The sequence below is a fragment of the Symphodus melops genome (genome assembly GCF_947650265.1).
Source record: "Symphodus melops genome assembly, chromosome: 22".
In the NCBI taxonomy this organism is placed as follows: Eukaryota; Metazoa; Chordata; class Actinopteri; order Labriformes; family Labridae; genus Symphodus; species Symphodus melops.
The window spans coordinates 4,939,641-4,963,336 of record NC_136712.1 but is presented as its reverse complement, the minus strand read 5'-3'; the positions used below and the strand labels follow the sequence as shown (position 1 = coordinate 4,963,336).

The 23,696-nt window shown below is 40.5% G+C and overlaps 2 protein-coding genes and 1 long non-coding RNA gene across 3 annotated transcripts in view; all 3 read right to left on the bottom strand.

Annotated features, from left to right (window-relative positions):
* The window catches only part of dcn (decorin), a 155,757-nt gene that overhangs the window by 26,848 nt on the left and 105,213 nt on the right, over positions 1-23,696 (bottom strand). The gene's annotated exons all lie outside the window — the stretch shown is intronic.
* LOC306817866 (uncharacterized protein) lies at positions 10,205-14,480 on the bottom strand (the record flags this gene model as incomplete). Its single annotated transcript, XM_079335078.1, has 3 exons — positions 10,205-12,335; positions 12,654-14,127; positions 14,408-14,480. 3 exons carry the CDS (start codon positions 14,478-14,480, stop codon positions 11,237-11,239), a joined length of 2,646 nt encoding a protein of 881 aa, XP_079191204.1. The 3' UTR covers positions 10,205-11,236.
* The window catches only part of LOC306817871, a 38,689-nt gene continuing 36,774 nt past the window's right edge, over positions 21,782-23,696 (bottom strand). The window contains exon 5 of the long non-coding RNA XR_013778086.1: positions 21,782-22,057. This is a non-coding gene — a long non-coding RNA (uncharacterized lncRNA). The remainder of the gene's footprint in view (positions 22,058-23,696) is intronic.

Genomic DNA, 23,696 nt, shown 5'->3' with positions numbered 1-23,696 from the left:
TAATGCTTAAATGTAATGATGTGTGTGTTTGGAATCTAGAAAGTAAGCCTTGTTACTCTGGAGAAAACACAGCTGCCAGTAAGTAGATGAACAGGTTTCACACATACACACGCACTCAGTCATAGTAATATTAAGCAATATATCTATGTACCATTCCAACTCAGATACATCCCATCTGACCGGTGCAGATGGTCAAGTGAAAGGCCAGCCAGTTGTTTCTTAAAAGGTCAAACATCTTCAAAATATCTTAGAATTGCACAAATACAGCAGAAGTAAAGCCCCTCCAACAGCACTTTGGCAGCGAGTGGAGAACATGGGTTATAAACAAGTTGTCAACAATATCAGACCCAAACGTTCCTAAATCCAGCATGTTTAACTGATATCTTTTAGTAGGCCTTTGGATTGATGATTCTAGCCAGTAAAGCAGAAGGCAAGTGGAGGGGAAAGAAAGGAAGAGCTGTAAACAGTTTGCTAATGACAACAACAAAGTCATCCCTTCAAGGCAACTGTAGTTGTCATTTCCATCACACAAACTCAATGTGAAAGACTTAAAATGTTGACTTAAACAAGATGCAGCTGGTTTTTCAAAAAAAAAAAACAAAAAAAAAAAACAATAGCTCAAAAAGACTCTAAGTTTTAAACTTTTGTTTGGTGTATCAGAAAATGTGTATTCGCTTTCTAAAAGAAAGAAAGATTCACATGTTTGTCCCATTCTTATGTATGTTCTGTTACAGTAAGCTAACTGTGGCAGCCAGTTAGCTGAGCAATGTCTGTTCGTTTCAAGGAAGTAAAATCCACCTTCTGACTCTACTATAAATTTAGCTGACTGTTGAATACTTTAAGTATTGTGTTTGCTCACTTAAAACATTTGGACATTAACTACCTTAGAACTTACATCAGAAGAACAGGGGAACCAGTGCAAAATCCACCCTATCGCTAACATTAGCTGAGATTCAATCAAATGTTCCAGAATGTCTTTTAGCCAACATCACAACAGCATCATTAGCATGAACCATACACATAATAGAGCTCATTATGCAATATGTTTCAGACATATACACCTGTATTAGATGTCATATTATAAGACATTCATACAGCCAAACTTGTCGTTATTAAACCATATGGCTGTAAAGCCATTTAAAATTATCTCTTGTCTGGGTTTTTTCCACCTTCCTGTTGTTTCTCCTCCTCTTGCCTGAAAATATGTAGCCTGAATCTCAGAAAATGAGACCCAGAAAAGCCCAAATTTCCATGTAGCTCTAAAATCTGCCATGCATTTGACTTTAATGGAAGCCATTAGTTTATTTAACAAAACATTGCTGATTCAGAACTTGAACTTTGGATTGCGCCTGTTAGTTGGAAACAGACCATAGCAGGACTTCTTGAAATTATCACTGACTTGGCTCACTGCTTGCTACTTTTGGCATAGCATCGACAGAGCCCCTGGAAAATTCGTAGCAAACATCTTGAACCATCGTACAACATGGAAAGCCAAGCCAATCCGGATTTATTCGCAAGCCTCAGTAGTGGACGTCTTCTCTTGAGAGGCAGTCTTGGTCAAAGAAACAAATGAGTCTTCTATATGATGAATATTGTAGTCTCAATCTCTATCGTCTACATCTTCAATTCTCTTGAACTGAACATTGTGAAAACTTTTTAAACTTTCCCTTCCTCTCGTTCAGACTTGTCCATACCAAAACACTTAGATGTGGTATCTGGCCTACGCGAGTTATCCACACCCTGCCCTGGCAGGAGCACCATGTGTCAGGCCTTTTAGTGAATAGAAGGTCAACAATCTTTCTTAACCGTGAATTCAAGCAGATGAGTCTCAAGTGGCAGCATTGATCCAAACTCTTCACCAGACAGAACGCTTTCTTTGTGTATGTTGGAGGCCTGTGTCCAGCCCGACTGACAGTAAGACAGAGAGACGGCACTCCTGTAGGTTCTCCTGTTTCGCCCACATGTATCATTTTGCGTGCCAGAGCAGCAGCCGTCCAACTTCCCTTTTTAGTTCTTCAGTTTATTTTTTCAGAGTGTGTGGTAGAAACCTGCAGATTTGTTACTGTACAAGAAAAAAAACAGATTAAACTTTTCTGTGTTTTTTTCAGCTCGAGTGACAAAATGGAATAATGCTTATCAGAGGGGGTAAACAGAATTAAAATAATTTATAACTGTGTTTACCGTGTCTAGACTTTCAGGTATTGGTAATCTGTGAATGTGCATTACCAACATCCTGTGTTGGAAAACTAAAACATACATCACATTTAGAGATATATTAATCTCAGACATATTTTCGATGAACTATTGTCTGAGAAGAAAGGTTCACTGCTTTTCACAGACAGAGCAGGTAAAAAAGTTCTTCTGACTTTTTAATTGAACCTTTTACTGTGAGTTTAAGGACTCTGTTTAGTAAGTATTACGCTGAATCAAAAATGTCTTTTTTGTTTTTTTAGTTCATGTTGCAAGATTTCTGACTTCTAGAGTTTCTTTCTTGAAACAGCATGCTTACTTTTCACTCCCAATTCCTCACTGACATCATCGCGTAACTATGAAGTTGTATCCTATCTCTCTAAATGCATCCCCACTTCATGGAATCCACACCTCAAAAGATGTAGTAATGGCAAAAGAGCCCCTGATATTACATTGCAGGTTGTGGGATCAGTTCATACAGTACATCCTCAAAAGGAAGATAGAAGGGGCTTTTGATTGCTTGTAATCTGCAAGACACATGTTAGGGCATCTTCAGTACAGTGATTTGATAGCTCTCAGATTTTTTGGTGCAGAGAAGAAAGAGCAGCAGAACAATAAGAAAAAAAGACAGGAGGGACAAGGAATAAGCAGACAGAGAGAGTGCTAGTGGAGCCAATTAGGTGTTGGCAAAACGTGTTCTCTCTCAGACTCATGATAATTTATTTGCGGTTGAAGGCAGGCCAGCTTTGCATGGAAAGGATGAAATGCGGTCAGACTTTTCACCAGTTTCTCCAGTGTTCTCATGAGGCTTTCCAAAGCTCTTTGAACACTCCAAAACTTTTAAATAGTCCACGTGTATTCCAGGGTAATAGTGAAATAAAATGTTATTGCAGAGGCCATCTTTGCCAGTGTATGTATGGCAGGGAATCAGAGATCGGAAGCCAATTATTAAGGCTAAGATTGTTCTTACTGGGCCGAACATTTCTGATCCAGCACTTCAGTCAAACTGGTTGAATCTGGATATTTTAGCTGTTCAAAGACCGGCAAGCCTAAGGATCATTTGGTTGCTCTTGGATCCGTCTGAGTTTACTCTAGAGTCTGCCCCAATTCTTTCCACATACTTCACATTTTCTCATCCAAGTTTGTGTGGCTTCGCAGTGTCTGTTCTCTTTCTAGTCTACCAGTGATGAGAAAAAATGAACAGAAAAAGACAGGGATGTTTCCACCTTGAGCTGTCTGCATCGGCAAACCTGACATGAGTCACCTGATGGAGACATTTAAAAACTTAGAATCTTTTCCACCTGTACTACAACCATTTTGAGATCACATTAGCCCCGATGTCTGCCTTTTGAAAAGGCTTCCCAATAAGGAGATTGAGGTAATGGATGGTACTGGAGCTGAGTCAGACGAAATCTTGTTTTGATTATAATTCAAGATGATAAGGAAATGAACAAGAGGTAGTCATAGACCAAAATCAAAGTCATATGTGGTGAAAGTGAGAGCATAAACACACGCGCATACTCACAGCCTAAGAAGCTAAATGAATCACAACCCAGGAATGACAGGGTGTAAAACTCAAATCTATAACATTAGATTTTATACCGCATAAATGAGTTCTTATATATCATTGGCCATGTGTTATGTTTAAGTGATGACAAGTGTAACTAGCACGTGAAAGTTTAGAAGCATTTAGCTGCTTATAGGGCCAGAAGTTGGTAAAAACCAATACTGACCCCCCCAAAAAATGTGTGGTCAGATAATGTTGCATTGGATACGCTATTTAAGACCATTAAAACTTTACAAGTTTGGTGTTCAATTTATGTGAATTTAGTGGCTCCACACAATCTCTGAAACATTCCTTCAAGGAGACACTGTGAGGAAGACAAAAATAGATTGTTGAATTTTGGCTTTAGCATTTTCAAACAAATCACAGATAAAATTGCTGACATGCAGTATCAGTATAAAGTGTTTGGCAATAGGTGTTTTGCAATCCTTTATTCAAAAAGCACACTAGTTTGGTTGGATTTTATGATAAGTTGAATGTTTTGATTAACTTTCACTTTGAGTAAAACACAAGGGTTATGCCCTGTTTTAGACACATTTTCACTTATAGTAAGTGTATAGATAACATCTTGGCAAGAACTAGTAAGAGTGAATGGAAGGTCCTAATTGGTAGAATGAGCTGTCAATCTTAAGGTCACAAATTAGCACAGAGAATACAACTGAAAACTGGGAATAGTGGCACAAATTTTGCAACAAACCATAGCTTTATATGAATGTAATGTTCTTGGATGAAATCTTTTCCTGGATTTAGATCGTGGGGAACCTTTTATGACCGGCAGAGTACAGTGTACAGTACAGTGATCTGACAGATACTTAGATTGTGTGCTGCTGTATTGGTTATTGGATCTTAAACATGGTTGGAATCACAAGAATCGTAGTACTTTGGGGATGTATAGCATGAGTGATACGCGTACACAGAAGTTGTGTAAATTTCAGTGACAATGGGAGAACATAACTTTCATGAGGAAGGGGTGATGCATCCAAAAAGTTTCACTTATTTATAGATTTCTTTTTATTCAGATACGTGTGTAATGTTGTAACTCATCGTGGCCTCTTGAAAACTTGAATCTGATAATATTGGTTAATATTTACATTCATTTCATTATTAAATGAATTGACTGATTTACTGCTATCAAAGTCAAAGTCTTTGTTAATGGTTAACAGAGGTCCATTTATCACCTCTGGATAGTGATCTCTATGTCATCCAGCCACTGTTCTGACTGAAGTGTCTGTCATGAGTGATTATCATTCAAATCTATTAAAAACAGCTGACTTATTTTTCCGTCACATTAATTTTCGCATGATTTATGGTCAGTCAGGTTGCCAATAGTGTCAATTTCACTAAGGCTGATGAAGAAAACGAACAAGTAATGACAATTTTTTGGATGATCTCCCAGATAAAACTCTCCATTCATTTTTAAATGGTATCTTTTTCTGTTTCGACTTGCCTCTTTTTCTTCCAAACATGCAGTCACTGGTAGACCTTGTTCGCCAAGCTTCCTTAGCGTACATCCCATCCCCTCCCGCTCACATTGAGCTGTGTAATACCTGCTGTGATCAGAGAAAGGAAGAAACCTCTAATTTGCCATCTTGTTTCCTGTGCTACTAATTCACTTTATGGCTTCACAATTGGAGGTAAAACAGGAAGTAGAGTCAACACCTGTCAAAGTTTCAGTCCATTTGTTGACAACTGTTAAGAACTTTTATAATGCATTGGGGTCATGTTGAGTAGTGCTGAAGTCCAGAAAAGTGTTAGTAAATGGACTTGAAAAGTTACAAGTTGTTCTTTTCTTTCGTCCCTTTTCAATGACTCAGCCGGCTTTGTCTGCCTCTCTTTCTGCACATTGACATTCACAGCAGACATCAGTTAAAATGGGAGTTGGGGGAATATTTGCTTAGGTAATGTCTGCCGTTTATCATGGAAAACAAAGTGTGCTGGCCCTCATCTTCAGGAAACAAGCACAAGTGAAATATCCCTCCTAAGTTTTCTAGTATGGTCATTGTCTGTCTTTTTATTCACTATTTTAGGCTCTTCTAAACAATGTTTTGTTATAAGTGACCTGGTTTGCCTCATACCAACCTGTCTAGACTTTAACTAATTGTGTTGCCATGGTTATAGCCAACACAGGAAGCTAAAGAAACATGGGAAGTGTTTCCTGCGGTGACCTGGTTTATAGCGTTGTAGAGTTCTGAGCCTGGGGCAGACAGATGGTAAAGGACAAAAAATACAAGCTACATAGGCCACCTGTATTAGCAATGGCTTGCAGAGTGAACACAGAACAAAACAAATTAGTTCATTTAAGATGGAGATAGTGATATTTCATTAAGATGAAAACAAAATACTTCTTTAGTAGGAGTTAAATAGGAGTAAATAAAACTGGGTCCATTAATGCACCCTATAAAATGTATTACTAGCACCAAGTGGAATGTTATTAAAGCCCATCTGTGGTTTGGACTTGTTTTTTATTTCACGTTTGGTGGACACCTGTTGGCTCAAGGGGTTTTTTAGTCTTCACCGGCATGTCAATGTAAAGCCGGGAATCCAAGCAGTAGAGGTTAAAGTCCATTCAGCTCGGGAAAATATTCCAGATGGGGTTTTACAGACGAGAGTAAACAGATGATCTGTACATCAACCATATGAAGACTTTTTGTTTCAATCCAGAAACGGACTATTTTGAGAAATGGTCACATACATCAATGTTGAACACGTTTCAAACAGATTCCAAAAAGTTTAAGTTGAACACACCGCAAAGACTAGCCAATGGTTAACCACCACGTACATTCTGCACATGCGTGAGAGGAAATAACTCTTCATACCAGTGGCCGTAGTCCGTTGTTATGATACAAGATCATTTTCACACTGTCCGTCACCACTCATAATATAGTTACGTATAATCAAGAAAAATGTCTGATAAAAACTTTAAAATGGCACTGGCGGTGTCAGCCCTCGGTCTTTCAGTGGAAAATGAAAAAAAGATTGGAAGACGATAAATAAGGAGAAACCCTGCTAATGGGTGAAAGCATGCCTCAAGGGGCTTTCCTGAACCTGTCGAGAGCTGGAGATAAATGAAACCTTCGAACAAGCAATCATAGAGATTCCTCTTACCAACTAGGCCGACTGTCGTCCAACTAAGACCAACGGCCAACAATCTCCTTGGTGTGTCAGGGTCTTTAAAGCACCAACCAAGTATTTGTTTGAGGTATATATAGACAAGAGTTCCGAGAAAATTATTTGTCAATGAGCAAGCAACCAAATCACATTTTATAACTGAATCAGAATCAATATAAAATGTACATTGACATCTGTACTGGATGGTTCATAGAATCTACAGACTATATGCTTTGCTTGTTGCTGCCTGTCTGCACATGAGGCCCCCTTGTGGAGCCCCTGAAAAACAGTGTCCAAAAGAACAGGATCTTTTCGTAGAACGTGTTTCTATAATTTTGTAAATGAACGAGTTGACAATGTGCAAAATGTAATTTCTGCACAGAATGTGCTCTGCAAAAATCTGTTAGCTGTACTCCCCTGCATGTGAGTTGTTAGTGCAGGTCCAGACCAGGAGCAGATGATGGGCTGTTTGTCAATGTGTGTGTGTGTGTGTGTGTGTGTGTGTGTGTGTGTGTGTGTGTGTGTGTGTGTGTGTGTGTGTGTGTGTGTGTGTGTGTGTGTGTGTGTGTGTGTGTGTGTGTGTGTGTGTGTGTGTGTGTGTGTGTGTGTGTGTGTGTGTGTGTGTGTGTGTGTGGAGGTCCCTCTGGCTCCCATGGTTTCTCTCTCTATCCCCTCCTCCTCCCTTTCATATTCCCCTCCCTCTCTCCCTTCTTTTCTTCCCCTGTCTCTTGGCTAACTCAAGCGCCATCTCCCTCTCACACATGCAATAGCACTCTGATCCGGAGGGAGCCATTTTAACCCTTTACACGGACTTTTGGATCCTTGTGAGATTAGGTTTGAGATTTTGCAGAAGAGTGAGGTCACTGTGGTCAATCCAAACTTTGGATCTCAGGTTTAAGTCTTAAGTGTAAAGATTAGGCTCGCTTTGATTGGAGGTTTGAGGTCAAATTGGCAGAGATGATAAGGGTTTAGGGGCTTGGACTGGGCTGAAAGAAGTCAAGTTTTCACCGTAGGGTACAGTAGAACAAAAAGACGTGTGTGTAGAGACAGATGTGGAAAGCAACTGCAGCATTTTGTGTGTGTGCCTTCGTCACAACTCTATCCACTGATGTGCTGTCCATAACAATAACTGAAATGTATCATCTTCCCTTTCATATACTGTTTGTCCTATTAAATAGTTGCCAAAGCTGTTGAAAGTTTTATAATACAAATTGCACTTTATGAGCCAATAAATATGTCCAGAGACTGAAACTAAGTAGAGAAGCTTTCAGCCCCCTGAAGCATCATGGGAAATACTGACACTCTAAGATTCAAAATTAAGAGAAAAAGAACAACAGCTGAACAGTACTGCAGCTCTGTGTGCTTGGCTCAGATGAAGGGTGTGGTTTAATATCCTGTTCCCTCTGTTCTTTTCTGTCTTCATTTTCTCCCTTTGCAGCGACTGACTCTTGACCAGAGATGCTTAATGTGATTAGAATGTGAACTTTCGAATACGTTGTCTAATATTGCAGAAGAAAGAAATAAAACCAGACAAAAAGGGACCTCACTGAAGATCGAAAGCAATTAAAACCTCTTTAAAAGGCATCATGGTCAGGGGAAAAAAAACACAGGGCCATTTAAGACGAGATTTTTAGTAAGTAGAACTTTTTTGCATTCGGAGGAGCTTTTTTGAAACCTCGCTCCGAAGAGAAGAGTGATGCTTGATTAATGGTGTTGTGCTTTTGGCTCGAGCAATAAATGTGATATCCTGTTTTACAAATCCAGTTAGAGTGAAAAATAATCAAAGTAAGGAGACTTTTTTTTTTAATGCATATATTTGAGGCACCAAATAAAATACCTGGAGAGAATAGTTGCACAGAAATGTAACCCAGACAGGTAACACATGCTTCAGAAAAGAAGACAGGCTTTCACGAGAGGATGCCAAGAAGGAAGCGCCCTTACTACTACTAATCCTGCAAACCTCCTAGTGACTTAAGATTAGATATGGGACTGAATCCAGTACAGGATACAGGAGGTACACAAATAAAATCACGGTCTGCCAGAGGGCTTAAATGTGCACATGGGATAACTCTCAGTCAAGGGAGCAGCTCACATGATTGTTACGAGTGCGACTCCCACGCAGAAACATGGGACGAGCACAGGTATGCACATACGCAGGAATGGAGATACAATCCAAACTTTATGATGAATGCATAGGAAAGGAAAAAATAGGGAAGGGGGGTGGGGAGAGATAAAGCCAGAAGAAGAAGGAGGGAAAAAAAGGAGACAGGTTTCCAGTGGGTGCAGGTGGACATGTGGTGTTGTGATACGGGGTCAGGGTCCTGTTGGACCGTAGGGAGGTGCCGGTGAGCTCCCTGCCCAGGCAATGCTCTACTCTCTGGACACGCACTGAGCCAGAGCAGCCTGGATCCCTCCTCCCCCTCACTCTCTTCCCGTCTTCATCACCCTTCCCTCCCTCCCTCTTGTCCCCCTCTCCCCTCCTGCTCCTCTTTCTCGGGCCCTATGGGTGCAGTGCCACGTTGCTAAGTGAACATATTGAGTGAGGCAGAGAGGGAAAAGAGGGAAAATGCAAAGCACCTCCACATGTGCTGATACATTTCTACTGTTTTTTCTGCTCTCCCATTTTCATTTATGAGCCAAATGAAAAAAACAAAAAATCTTTTGCAAAAGAAGTCCATGAACATTGTCGCTTTTCGGTGAGCTCTTATGACTCATCCCTGAGTGAGAAGAAATGGGATTTTTGAGTGTGTGGCACTCTCATTGCAATGTTAGTCTGTTTGGAAGCATTAAATACACACTTTTTTGCTCAAGGTAAACTTCCTGAAGCTCATGCATTTTAAATTCCACACTTTCTTGTTTGGCGGTTGGAAAAGAGACAATTTAAAGTTGCTGTGTCTCATTTTACATCCTTAAAACAGAGGTGGCTGTCATTGAAACACATTTGCTACACAATACTCCCATCTACTGGACACGTTTTTAATTACAATTTTAAAACTTTTTTTTTTTATTATTATTTGAATAAAGGTGAAGTATTCAGAGAAAAAAAATAGATGGTTTTGTTTTTATAAGAAAAGTTTCTTCATTATTTAGTCATAATAAAAAGATGCACGTCTCTTTCTTTTCTTTAGTTGGAGTGTGTAACACATTTCAATTGCATTTGCTTCTGTTGTTTTTGGGGTTTGAACTCATTCGTATCATTTTATGTCAGAACGACCCTGACTGGCAGGTTAAAAATATTGATGTTCTTGTGTGATTCCCTCCTGAGATTCAAGGCAGCAAAAACAACATACACAAACAGCAAGTTTGCCTAGTATGTCAGTGGAAAATTGTGAAATCGCTCCACGGAATATTTGGTCTGGTGCCAGGAGAATGGGGGGAAACTGACTTTGGAGCACAGACGGTAAACTCTTCGTGTTTAATCATTTCCACAATTTTTCCTCTTTCAGTAGCAGACAGGGATTATGAAAAGAACTGAAATAGGAAATGAACCACAGAAGGCTGAGCCTTCCTCTGGGGACTCATTAGATAAAAAAAGAATAGGACAAAAAATGGTAATTAAATCAAACAGATAATCAGCTTCAACATAGAAGTACAAAGAGAGGGCATTCATTGCCAAGAAAAACAAAACACCCAAGGCCTACATTAAGTTTTAAAAAGGAATTTTATACTCCAACAAATATTACAAAAAGAAAGCATAAACTCTATATTCAGTATTGTAGTGCAGGGTATAAACAGGTATACATAGAACCACTTTTTCCAATCTTCAATGAGTACACCCACTGCTAAATCCCCTTTGACAAACACCATTGATTACTTGACAATATTCAGTAGTATGCCACATTTTTTTTCCAAAGATGGTGAAGTGATGACTCTCCCTACTATTGAAATTTGGCATTGAATTGCAATAACATTTTGAATCCTTTGACAGTTCTTATTATGTTATTTATCTGACAGTGATACATTACTGCATGTAATGGAGACCAAATATTTCCTGTTTATATTTCTTAACAGCTCTTTTTTGAAAATCCATCATGACACCCCCACCAATAATATCTGGCAGTCACAACATTTTGGTTACCAATATCTTGGCTGGATTATTCCTGTTTTTGTACAGTCAGCCATTGTTCTCCGAACCTTAAGGCTTGTTGGCAAAAACAGCCTGTGGGAGGAAAATTAACACCTTAAAAGAAGCCAAAGACTGAGCCTTGCGTGGGTAACATAAAAATAAATTGAATCTCACACTCAATAAATACATTTTTTTCTTGCTTGGGTCAGTTCAGGTTCTGGCATCAATATTGGATTTGAACCGTAAAATATGTTTGTTTTTTCTTTCATACATTAATTGTCTTCACAGCGCACGTTTTCTTCGGAGGTTTAGTAGAAATGCACTACCTGGAATCCCCGTAAGCACCTGAAAGCCTGACCATCCAGCTTCCCCATATCGATTAGGTTGTGCTCAAGCTGCACTCGTACAAGCCTGCTGAGACTCAGACTCCCATTCCCCCAGCAGAAAGCATCTCGAGGCACTGTTTGAATCTTGTTGTGCGTGAGTGCAACAGAGTGCAGAGCTTGTGGGAGCTGTCTGGGCACTTGCCGTAAAATGTTGTGGCAGAGATCTAACTGGTGCAGGGCCGGTAGAGACCGGAAGGCCCCTGGTGCTACTTTGAAGATTTTATTCCTCGCCAAACCCAGGTGTTCCAGATTTTTTAAAGTGCTGAAAATCGTTCTCTTTAAAGAGGATATGAGGTTGCCTTCCAGATTGAGAGTTTTAAGGGAGGGCGGAAGGTGTTTTGGCACCTGTTTTAGTCTGTTGCCTTCTAAATTGAGGCTTTCCAAGCGGGTCGCGTTGACCAGAGACTCCCTAAGAAAACCTTTGTTGGTGAGTCTGTTTGCGCTTAAATCCAACACAACCAGCTCTGATTTTCCATTGAAAGCTCCTCGTCTGAAGTGCTCAATGAGATTCCCTTTAAAGTAGAGCTCCTTGATGGAAAGAGGTATCCCCAGAGGAACTGATTTCAACTGGTTGTGATCAAGGTTCAGAGTGCGCAGATTGTACAAAGGCGAGAGCACCGCATTAGGGAGCGATTCTGATCTGTTCCCCAAGCTGTTGTTGCTGAGGCTCAGCACCAAAAGTCCAGGGCAGCGAGCCCAGACGGCCTCAGACATCACATTCAAGTGGTTATTGTCCAAACGAAGCTCCTCAAGAGACATTGGAAGGTCATTTGGAACACTTTCTAAAAGGTTCCTATCCAGGTAGAGGCGCTTTAGAGCTGGTATCCCCTCAAAGGCTCCCTCAATGGCACCATCTGTGAGCCGATTGTTGCTCAACACCAGGAACTCCATGGTGACGTACTCATCGAGCAGGTCCAGCTGGATGCTTTCTATGCGGTTGTTCATGAGGAGAACGTAGCGAGCGTTGTAGGGAATACCGTAAGGAAACTTCTCCACTCCTTTGTCTGAGCACTGGACCACCCTAGAAGTGAAACAAAAACATGAAAAAGAATACAACGGCTTAAACAAAGTGGGACCACAAACATCCTTTTAATAAGGAATACTTTGACTTTGGACAGCAAGAGCTTGATATGAGGAGATTGATACCACTCTTTTGAGTGCGTGTTTCAAATGACTGATGAGGTAATGAATCTCCTTTTCGTTTAAGGACTACAAAGCGTGACACAATGATTTAGCTCTGCATAGGAATTTGAATACATGTGATGTCTTTAAATCTGTTAAATTTTTATTATAACGGCATTCACTTGAATGGCATGATTCCTTGTTGTTTGTATCTCACCTTCCATAGCAGGCACACTCAGGAGGACAGTAGTTGTCCATAAAGTACGGAAAGTGCGTCGTTGAGATGACCTCCTTCTTCTTCTTCACTGGCTTTTGGGTTTTATTGTCCTTCTTTTTCTTTTCCTTAGACTTCTTGGTCGTCTTAGTTTTGTTAATCTTTGTTGGCGTTGAAGATGTTTTTGCCTTCGTTGCCAGATGTGGTTGGGCAGATGAGGATTTATTTCGCTTCAGTGTAAATTTGGTGGCATTTTCCACCAGTTTGGGTTCGCCTGTTGGTTTCAGCTTGTTTGGTTTATGTATGAGGTCGACTGGCTGAGCACTGTGACTATTCTCATTTATTTTCAGAACAGGATGTGGCTCTCGTAAATGTTTGGGCTCTTCTTCGGGTTTTGGCGTTACTGTTTGCACCTTTGGGATAAATTCAGCCACTTTTGTGTTTATGTCACTTGTGGTTTCCTCCATCCATATTGGTTTATACCACATGTTTTTGACCTTTACCTCCTCTAAATGTGCCTTTTCTTCCATTTCATTCTGCTTGAGATAATGTCCAGGACTTTGTAACACCTCAGTGAGGAGATCTTCAAGCAGAAAAACAGAACTCTTCACACCTGGATCCACTGTTGAGACTGAAACGTCAGCAGGATTTGGAGAGACAGATGGAGGGAAAAAATCCGGACTAACTTTGGTGTGAGACGCCAGCGGTCGAGAGGAGACTTGAGTGGGTGTAGCTTGAGTGGGTGTAACCAGAACTGAAAGAGGAACGTTATAATGAAAAGGAGGGGGATAACTTGGAGGATTTTGAGTCTGGGTGATAACTTTAAATGTGGCAGGAATTTCTATTTCCTGCCCCTGTGTGGTAAAGGATGTGCTCAGAGGAGGTGTGAGATCATTAACCACTGTGGGATCATCTTTTTCTCTTTCTTGTGATTCATTTGAGTTTGCATTTTTTATGTTCTCCCCTTCCCCATTTCCTCCTTCCTCGTCGCGAAGATTAATCCCTGCAACCAGTCGACTCCCTCTTTCCTCTTCCAATATTTCTTGCATCATTTCATCACTTTTATTCAAGTTTTCATCAACCACATCGTCCTTTTCCTTCTTTTCAATCCACTTCTCCCATGTTTTAGGGCTCTCCTCTCTTTCCGTCTCTTCCCCTAAAAATGTAGAAAATGTCTCTGGAGTGAGAGTTTCTTCACCTCCTTTCCTAAATCCTCCATTTATTTGTATGGTTTCTCCCACAGTCCAACCAAAATCAGATATGATTTGAGCTATCTCTTTCTCCGGCTGCTCTTTTTTTTCCTGGGTTGTCTCTGGAGTCAGTCTTCTTCTCCTCTGATCATCCTCCGTTTTCCTTCTCTCGGTGGATTCGGCAGCATTTCCTCCCTCCTCAACTGATACGGAAACATCTTTACGCTGCTCACTCCTCATGTTGGACTGGTGGTCTCCATCCAGAGCTGCTGTCTGTGTGACTCTTACTTTAAGAGTAAATGAAACCACAGAGATAAAAACATCAGCTATGATTCCAGCAAAAGACGCTGTCTCAAACAAGTAACAGACTGAGTACCAAATTAGCATTACAACAGTTAGCCTGCCCTTTGATAGGCTCGTGAAACAATTAGCACTGAGGTGTTTATGAAGTGTAGAATAAGGACTGTGGTCATTAGAAAGAGATCACATCTTTCTTTTAAAGTAAAAAAAAAGTGTGTCATCACGAGATATATTTGTAATGTAAACAAAGACTGAAGTTTGACTCACTGGGTTCCAACATGTATGAATTTCCAGAGACAATGAAGAACAGCATCAGCAGCAGCAGGGGGACAACTTCCATTTTATCTGTTAAAAAACGAAATTCAATCAGGGCACCATAAAACTTAATAATATATTTAACTTAAAACAATAAGACTTCATGAATTTATCCTTACTGGAGAATTAAACAGAATCTATAGCAGTCAACAAACACACGTTACCTCAGCTTGAATTATTTAAACTACAGCTCCCTACTGAGTCTATTTCTCATTCTGTTTAACCTTTTTTTTTTAAATCACAGCTAGCTTGCAATTGGTTCAAACTTACTCCAAACAATAGGTCATTTATTTATTTATCTGTTTATCTGACGAGTTACATAACCTACAGTATCGTATTGTTGTCAAGGCAACCAAAAGGGCGATGCCACCTTCAACAGACACCATGAAACAGGACATAAATTCTCCTTTCCTTCTGCAAAAATGCTCCAACTTCTTCTTACAACAAATAAATCCAAAGTTTCCATTTTGCTGTGGTGAGGTTTTTCAGAAGTCCATCAGACCTCAAACAAAGATTGGATACTCTCGCAGTTTATGATATTACAACAAAGCCGTGGTCCAATCAGCTTGATTTATGAGCGATGCTTACCTGACGTCTGTGGAGCCTTCCCTTACGTCAAAGCGGCGCTCCTGCATGTGTCAGCGGGATCCTGCAGACCCTGCATCTGCACGTCGGCGTGGACTGAAGAAGAAATGCTGCAACCTTTGAACCGCACGGCCCACCAACAATGATCTATTCTCTGTGCACGGAGGATTTTCACACGCATTCTGGATGAGCCAAAGGTAATGACTCCTCAAATGAGCTTTATCTGCAGGAGGATTCTCACAAGTACCCTCCACGTCAGAGGAATCTGGAGGATCAATAGCGGGAAAGAGGAGCAGCTTTATTGGATGAGGGGGTCAGAGGTGACGCTGCATTTTTACAGTGGCTTCTGTTTGCTCCGCTGAGGGGAGACATTAGCATCCCAGTGGGTAAATGAGGATGACTGCCTGACTTTTGACCTTGTATGCTAATAATGTGCTGGACGTCAGGAAGTCTACGACTGCTGATGCTAATGAGGAAAACTGTGATTTTAGTAGTCTGTTGCTTTGGTCGTGTTGCTCTTCTCTTTTCTTACGTTTCTTATATCTCACCAGGACTGCTTTTAAAGCTGTGTGCACAGATGTTTTTCATTCAATCAACGACTATTGTGATGTCAAGAAATCCCTGAGGCCATGCCATCGTTTTCAATGTCATCAAGAATAAAATGACAAGAAATACACAAAACCATACATAAACTAGCATCCAACCAAATAAGTATTAGCATAGCATTGGCAAGAAAATAATCCAAACACAGCAGAACTTGAACAAGGTGTTCAAGGTGTTATTGAGTGGTTTATTTTTTTTTATCAATTTATATCTGGAAAAAATAGAAATATTGTCAAACTACTAATGACCCCTTTAAATACTTTAGAACAACTGTTCAAATCTGTCAAATACTAAGTAGAAAAATGTTGTATCAGAGAAAAGCAGTCGTTGAGAAGTTCAAACCTATAGATATCAGTTTTTCAAGCATTAAAAATAACTTGATTTTTTATTCTTTATCTTTAGTTTATGGTACTAAAACGATTTGCAGTACTACAAACAGTACTGTGTACTGGTTGTTTAGAGTGCTGGAAAGTTAGACGTCAGATTAAGAGAGCAGTCATCTGTACTTTTTTTAAGTGAGTAAAAACCCTGAAACACTTCTGGATTAAAAACTTGATTCTAAAACAAAGGTGATTAAAATCTCTCAGTGAATCCTTTATGCTGACTACAATCCTCAAAAACTCACTGAATGCTGACATCTAGTGGACAAAAACATGAACTACCAAAATAGAGAAGCTGAACTGAAGTGCCTTGACTGTCCACAGAGAGGCAGCATATACCCACATTTCACCGCTTGAGTTGCTCAGAGAGAGCTATTCATTGCATAACATTGCATGGGAAAATACCGCAGATATGTGTTTTGATTATCTTGTCTCTATCTGTGCCCAAATCAATTCTTTCATACCCATCAAAAAAGACACAGAGACAGAAAACACTGTCTACATGAATGATGGGAATAGGACAATGATTGAAAGAACACAGGAGAAGAGCTGAGGGGGTCTTTTGACACCTTGAGCGGTGTCATCTCATTTCCTGTTGAAGGTGACGTAATGTAAAGGAAGGAGGCGGGGGTTGTTAAACCAGCAATAATGGAAAAACATAAGTGGGGGTGTTGTTTTGCTATAGGCCTGCACCTGTTTTGGGCTAAAAATACCACAGTGGGTAACTGTAAATGCATATATTGCTGTTTTTTTTCTTCTCTTTCACTATTATTACAGAGACAAATCATCTGCTTACTCTGTAGAGTGACAGATATGAGACGCAGCCTTTTTTTTAAACCCTCCCATCTTCTGTTCTCAGTAAAACAAGTACTTTATCTGAAGCTTCAGAAATCCCTCTCACAGACAAAGCCATGTAAAGTCTGTCTGTCTGGATTTTTGCCTTCTAGCTAAATCACCTCTACAGTTGAATGATTGTTCTTCTGAGCATCCAGATGCCCGAGCAGCTGCCCACCCACCGCACTGGTTGCCCCTTCCTCTTTTTTTTTCTCTTCTTTTGGCAAGCCTCCAGATGTAAAGAGAAAAAGAAAACAAAAAACCTTTTTGAATGATCAAAGAAGCATTTTTCTTCAACTAGCTCTCAGATTTGAATCAGTGCCGGGTCTCTAGTGGCTTTTAAAGATGTAAATCAAAGCTGGTATTTGGGTTTTGATAGTTAAAGGCAGAATAATTGATTTTAGGACATGTTTGTTCGATCAGATAAAAACCTTTTTTGGGGGTTTTTTTATCCTCTCCCTTGGCCAAATCTTGACCTCAGAAGTCAGGAAAATAACTGAAAGCGTGATATTTGAGGCGAGTTTGTTTGAATTTTGTTCCAAAAAATGGAGATCAAGGCCGGAACGAGGCCTCACAGTTTAGTGTGGAATTTCCAAGAGGTTTGGTCTGAATTTGTTATGTGTGCAAGTATGAATGAGTTTACAGGAGTTGTTAGATTATTGTATGAATAGCATATTAAGCCTCCACATCTGACTCAATGCATGAATACAAAGCACATGTTTTTGTATTTTATACACTAAACATACTTTAACTGCACTTGCACTTTTCATACTCCAAAACAAAAGGGGAATATTTTATTTCATATTTTATTCTAATGAACTTGCAGTCGGCACTTTGTCTTTCATTTTTTTGGTTTTATTTGTTAAGACAGCTGAGAGGAGAGAGTATGGGGATGACATACAGCGAAGGGCCGAGGCCGGGTTCGAATCCACGGCTGCTGCGATGAAGACTGCAGCCTCTGTACATGGTAACAGGTAAGCTTTCCAAGGCCCCCATGCTTTATTGTGTGCTGTGGTTTTAATTTTCTCTCATTTAAAGGGATACTTCACCCATTTTCATGAAGCTGTGTATCATTAGAAACATGGTAGTAGTGTTGAATGATCATGAATCCAGCCCTCATTTTGCACTGAGACGAGAAAAATGTGTTTTTCTTTGCCTGGAAGTTTTCTTGGTTTTCTTCTTCTGAAATGGGTGAAGTATCCCTTTAATGACAGTTATTGTGTTATTTATTGAGCATCCAAATTGATATTTCCTTGAGTAATTCTTTTGATCAAATTCAGGATTCAAACGTGTTAATCTTCTATTTTTTAAGCATGCTGTTTTTTTCTTCCCTTGGATGTTTTTCTTTTGCGTTCATTTTATTGAGAACCTTTTGAGTGTGAAATGTGCGGTATAAATAAACTTGCCTTGCCTTTGTTTACGTTTCTTGACCGGAGTCTAGGAGTACTGCTGTTTATTTTCTATCTTATTTTTCATCCCATAAAACATGTCTGTTTTATTCATTTGACTCAGAGTATACGCTTGTGATTTTATCTGCAGGCAGTATTGAGCGTCTGATGCGTATCGATGAAGCTAATAGTAATTGGACAGATAATTGATGACAACATCGTGTGCCCTGAGGTTTTTCTTTGTTCGAAGAACACACAATCTCGTTTACAGAGAAAAAGACCCAGCGTCAATATGTGTAACTCGGGGGTATAAATCGAGGAATGAGGGAGGGGAAATGGAGTTGTGTGAAATACAGACAGTAAAAAGTAGAGCTTTTGAGTGACAGCACGCCTGTGTCCAAATTAAACCCTCCCCCCCTCTAACTATGCCATCTGCTTGGAGCCTGACTGCTGGCAGTAGCGGCGGTGGCGGCAGCGGCGGCGGTGGCGACGGGGGGTTAACAAGGGCAGAGGGCAAAGGTTACAGACTGTGATCAATTTGTTGGCTAAGAGCCTCAGACCCACATTTGCGTGCAGGACGTGACTGTGGACAAAAAGCACACACACACACACACACACACAATGAAAATGGACTTTGCTTTCCTATAGGATCGAAGCTCTACAGGTCACGTGTGCACTGCAGCTTCTGTTTCTGAACTCAATATGTTGGATGCACTAAATGCCCTGTGCGAAGTCTTTAAACTGCAAACCAAGCTGATGTGATAATGCTTTGAAAATCAGGTCACATGTAAACGCTGTGAATAACTGTGCTCTTCATGGTCCAATCAAATCTTTTTAAACGATCACAGAACAAACCACTAACGCCCCTTTAGGGTGAATATTTCTCTTTTGTTTTTAGTTATTTTTCACCTTACAGAGTCGTCACAGTTCTGCTTTCAGACACGTGAGACTAAAGCAAACATTAACAAACATTGATCATTAAAGTTCAGGAGGTTTTTTGGCAGCAGAATGAAGAATAATCATCCAGGCTGGTTTATATTAAGGGCAATCTTTGACCTATGGTTGTTAATTAATGAGCTAAAATCTTTACAGAATACCAAACTGTGTTGACTCAGGAACACTCGATTAACATCTGTTTATATGAGTATGAGAGACTTTATTCTGTCTTCTTCGTACTTTTCTTTCTAATATTATCCAAATATTTGTCCGGCTTTTTCTTCCAGAGAGGGGATGGGAATCGTCTTAAGCAGAGGAGGCCCCCACAATGCTGTGTTTTCTTAACCCTGCCTAGAATAGCTCCACCAAATTAAACCTGTGTTTTTGTTTTGGCACGGAGTTCTTGTGTGTCTGAAAATTCAACACGGCAAGTAGATAAGGAGTAAAGTTAGGGAGAAGAGCTGACAGGGGGAGACGTTTGAAAAGTTTAGAAAAGCTTTCAGGCGTCCTTTTTGCACTTCGGAGTTTGAGAGAGCCGACCCTTCAAAGTAAAGGCGTATATGTCCTTCTTTTTGTTGCTGATTAAGTTTATCTTAGCTTCAGGTCGGTCAGCTCCTCATTTGCATGGGTCAGAACAGACTGATCAAAACTAGGTCAGGTCAGAGAAGACAGATTCGATAAGGACACTTTGAAAAAGTGGAAGAAAAAAAAAAAAAAAAAATCAACACCTTTTACACTCTGAATGAAATACAAAAAAAGGGGCCCAAAGAGTCTCGAAGAATAAGTGCTCTTTTAGTGATTTTTTAGTTTGTGTTTGTCTAAGAAAACTCTAAAATAGACCCTCTCTTTGAAGAACACATCCCAGGAGGCATATTGATCACACACACACACACACACACACACACACACACAAGCCTCAGCAACAATCCCAGAAATTGATGTTTCCCATGGAGAAGTCAGCTGAATCCATCCCTTTTTCTCTCTCTACGTGGATAAAATAGGATAAAAGCAACATTGTGGAGCATCTTTGACATTTGGCCGTCAACTCTTGAGCTGAAGCTGGACCAATGCTGAAGCACTGCTCCTTTTGTCCTTTAAATTAATCCATTGTTCCCCCAGAGTGACTCATATGTTGCCGAAATCTCCATTTAGAGAACAATGATTATATTGCTCAGCTGGTGTGTGTGTGTGTGTGTGTGTGTGTGTGTGTGTGTGTGTGTGTGTTCATGCTTAGCTGATTATTGATGTCATCAGCCAAGAAAAGCTCCCCATATGCTATATGACGCAAATGTCACACCCAAAATCGATAAACTCGTCTGCACTATTTAACTTTACACCCCTTCTCCTCTGCTTTTATTCTCCTTTATCTTCACTCAGAGGAGGCAACAAGTGTGAAATATGTGGGTGTCTAAATGTACAGGATGTATACAGGGCTTCTATTGGTCCAGTGACGGGCACACAGTGTTTAGCTGGGTGATGTGGGTCACTGGTTAACAATTCTCCAGCACTATTAAGCAATCTGTCTAAGTGCAAAACACCAGGCTGTGGACACACAGACAAGGTCAGAGGTACATTGTCTTACTTGTGAGTTCCACTTTTGGCACATTAAGGTCAGTAAAGGGACTTAACTAAAGTGAAGCTTAGCCTCCTGGAAAACAGCTACGACCCCCTATCTGTCAGTCAATCAGACACGCCCCCTTTATAATGCCAAAGTATGCATAACTCTTGGCCTTAATATAATTAAAATAGAAGAGTTTGATTCAATCAACTCAGTAAAGAAATACGTTATTCAGACCAAAATGTTCCTTGAAACTTTAAGGGGCTTCCTTTTGAACCCAGCCTCAAGTGGACACTGAAGAACTGCAGCTTCTTTTACACGTTGGCGTCATGTTTTAAAGGATGAGATTACCAATTGTTTCTATTTGGGTGACGACCTGTAACAGCTGTAGTAACTGAGATGGGAGCCAAATGTGAAGATAGTTGGCGAAGTTTAAACAGCAAGAAGTTTGCTGGGGTCGGTGCTCTGGAGCAGTGGACGAGTTTTTAAGTTTTCACAAAGCACCAAAACTCAATGACCTATTTGAAGGAATGAACTTAACTTCTGTCCATTACTCGTTCCTTTTATCCTGTTGGCTGCCATTGGTTAGTTTTGGGATCAGAGCAGTGATGTTTTACAGCCTATACGAGTGTTGTAATAAGTGTTGGAAACGTTACCTGTGTGGTTATTTAAAGGTCAGAAACATGAAGCGTACTGCCTCTCTTAGCCAAAGAAGCTGGATGTGATCATATCTTTTTTAAAACCAACATAAAGACTTGTGCTTCCATTAAAAAAAAAATTACTTTATTTTGAATGCATGCAGTTTTAGCTTTGTGTCTATAATCTAAAGTCTTGTTGGGTTATTACTCATGTTTGCGTCAAAAGGGAAAAGTTGAGTGAAAAATCTCAATGACTTCTCTCATCTGTCTGTGTTAAAAGATTTATTTCACTTAATGTGAAGCGATTAACCAGAGAACGTCAAGACTTTTGCAAAGGTTTCCTTTTAAAGGTTTGAAAGAGAAACACAAAGAAAAACTTGTGCAGAGAACTTTTTGTGGGAAGAAAAACAGCCATCACGGGGCCTTTGTGTGAATCTGTGCATGAGTGTGTATGTGGGTCTGTCTGTGTGTGTGTGTGTGTGTCTGTCTGTGTGTGTGTGTGTGTCTGTGTGTGTGTGTGTGTGCGTTGTGAGGGGCCCTTGTTGTTATGTCCTGCTGCTTTTCAATGGAACAGCTGTGTGAGGCTCCTCCAGCCGCCTCCAAACAAGGACCAGGCTGCCTGGCAACTGCCCTCCCATTGGCCAACATTCCACCCTCTCCAACCAATCACTGGATCTGAGCTATGAGGAAGTGAATGAGGGGGGAAGAAAAACACAACAGGGTGAGAGAGGCGGACTGGAGCAGAAAGGATTGTGAGAAAGTTTGGTGAAAAGCATGTGAGGAGTTGAGGAGTGAGATTTCAACTCATGTTTTCCAACAGGGAGTGATTAGATTGAGAAAGCAGAAACTAATCACACAAAGAAGGGAGCTCTGTCAAAAAAGAAAGAAGACTTAACCTCTTTTCAGACGTGTTTTGAGACACGTTAAAAGCGTGTCTTGTAAATCTGTCCCTGGAAAATTCCAACAGCAATTCCTGGTAGCTTTGACCTTTTTAAAAATGCAAATAAAAAAAGGTTTAAGGGAATAAATCTACACGACGTCACTTTTTTTCTAAAAACTTACCCTTCCGATTGAAGTACAACCAGTTTATTTTTAGGATGGTTTTCCAAAGTAAACTAGAAAGATGACCAAACTAGATAAGAAATACAGACATAACACTCAATCTAAGTTGATGTTTCAATAAATAATTACCCACACAGATGTATTGTGAGACATACGACTCGAGGCGGGCCTGTTTTGAGTGACAACAAAAAGGTGGCGACTTTTCTCTATAGATGTAGTCGGCTTTGTGTTTGGCAGGCCGAGACATGTCTTTGCAAAACCTGCGTTTCCAAGGCTTTGAGTGGGCTTACTGGGGGATTTAAGTCACATCTCATGGGGATAAAAGGTGTTTCCTTTACAGTAACTGTGACGTATGCTGCTGCTAGATGTGCGGTCGGGCAGACGAGGAGGATAATAATGTTTAGGGGAATTGTTGTGGGTGATAAACAAGAGTGTGTGTGTGTGTGTGTGTGTATGTGACAAAAGGAACTTGCATCAGTATCTTGTTTATGTAGGTGCACTGTGCTGTGCTTTTCAGACAAGTGGGTGGGCTCCATTCGTAGTCACTGTACATCCTGTAATTACCAATCAAAGCAGCATGCAGATTTTTGTGAGAACACGAAAACACAGCTCTCTTCTCCCCTGGAGGCCACACTTCCTACTAAAAATCTTGAACGCAGCTTCGCCTGAAAACAACCAAACTTGTTAAGAGACAACCGTGAAGAAGGAGCGAGGGAGCATGTGGGATGCGGCACAGAAGAGGACCATCAACTACATAGGGTCTGCGTACGTTAGAAAAACATGCGCAAACACTCTCGTAATTACAGACAGAAGTGGAGAAACTAAACGTGCGAGCAACCACGCAAAAATGAGGGGTAGCACAGGGCGTCATTTGTCACAGTGTTAAATACACAATGATAAACAGACAGGATATTCTGCTGACATGGCACAGTAGTGGGTGACTGGGTAACCACCAGGAGAACCACAGCGTGATGATACAGCTGACAGTTCACACAGATCAGAGTGCACACTGTACAGAACGTTCTGGCCAACGGAGATTTTGTTAGCGACCTAAATTTACTCACAAATGAGCAGAATCACTTTCACTTTTGAATTGAATTGGGACAATGCAGAGCATGCAACTGATGTGCAGAGTTTGGAGCTTTCCCCCCCCCCCCCCAACTCTGGTCCCTAGTTGGGCCTCTGGGTAACAAAACAAACACATCCAATGTTTCTCCTGCTGTGAGGTATAATTGTGAAATACCAGATCAGGAGCAT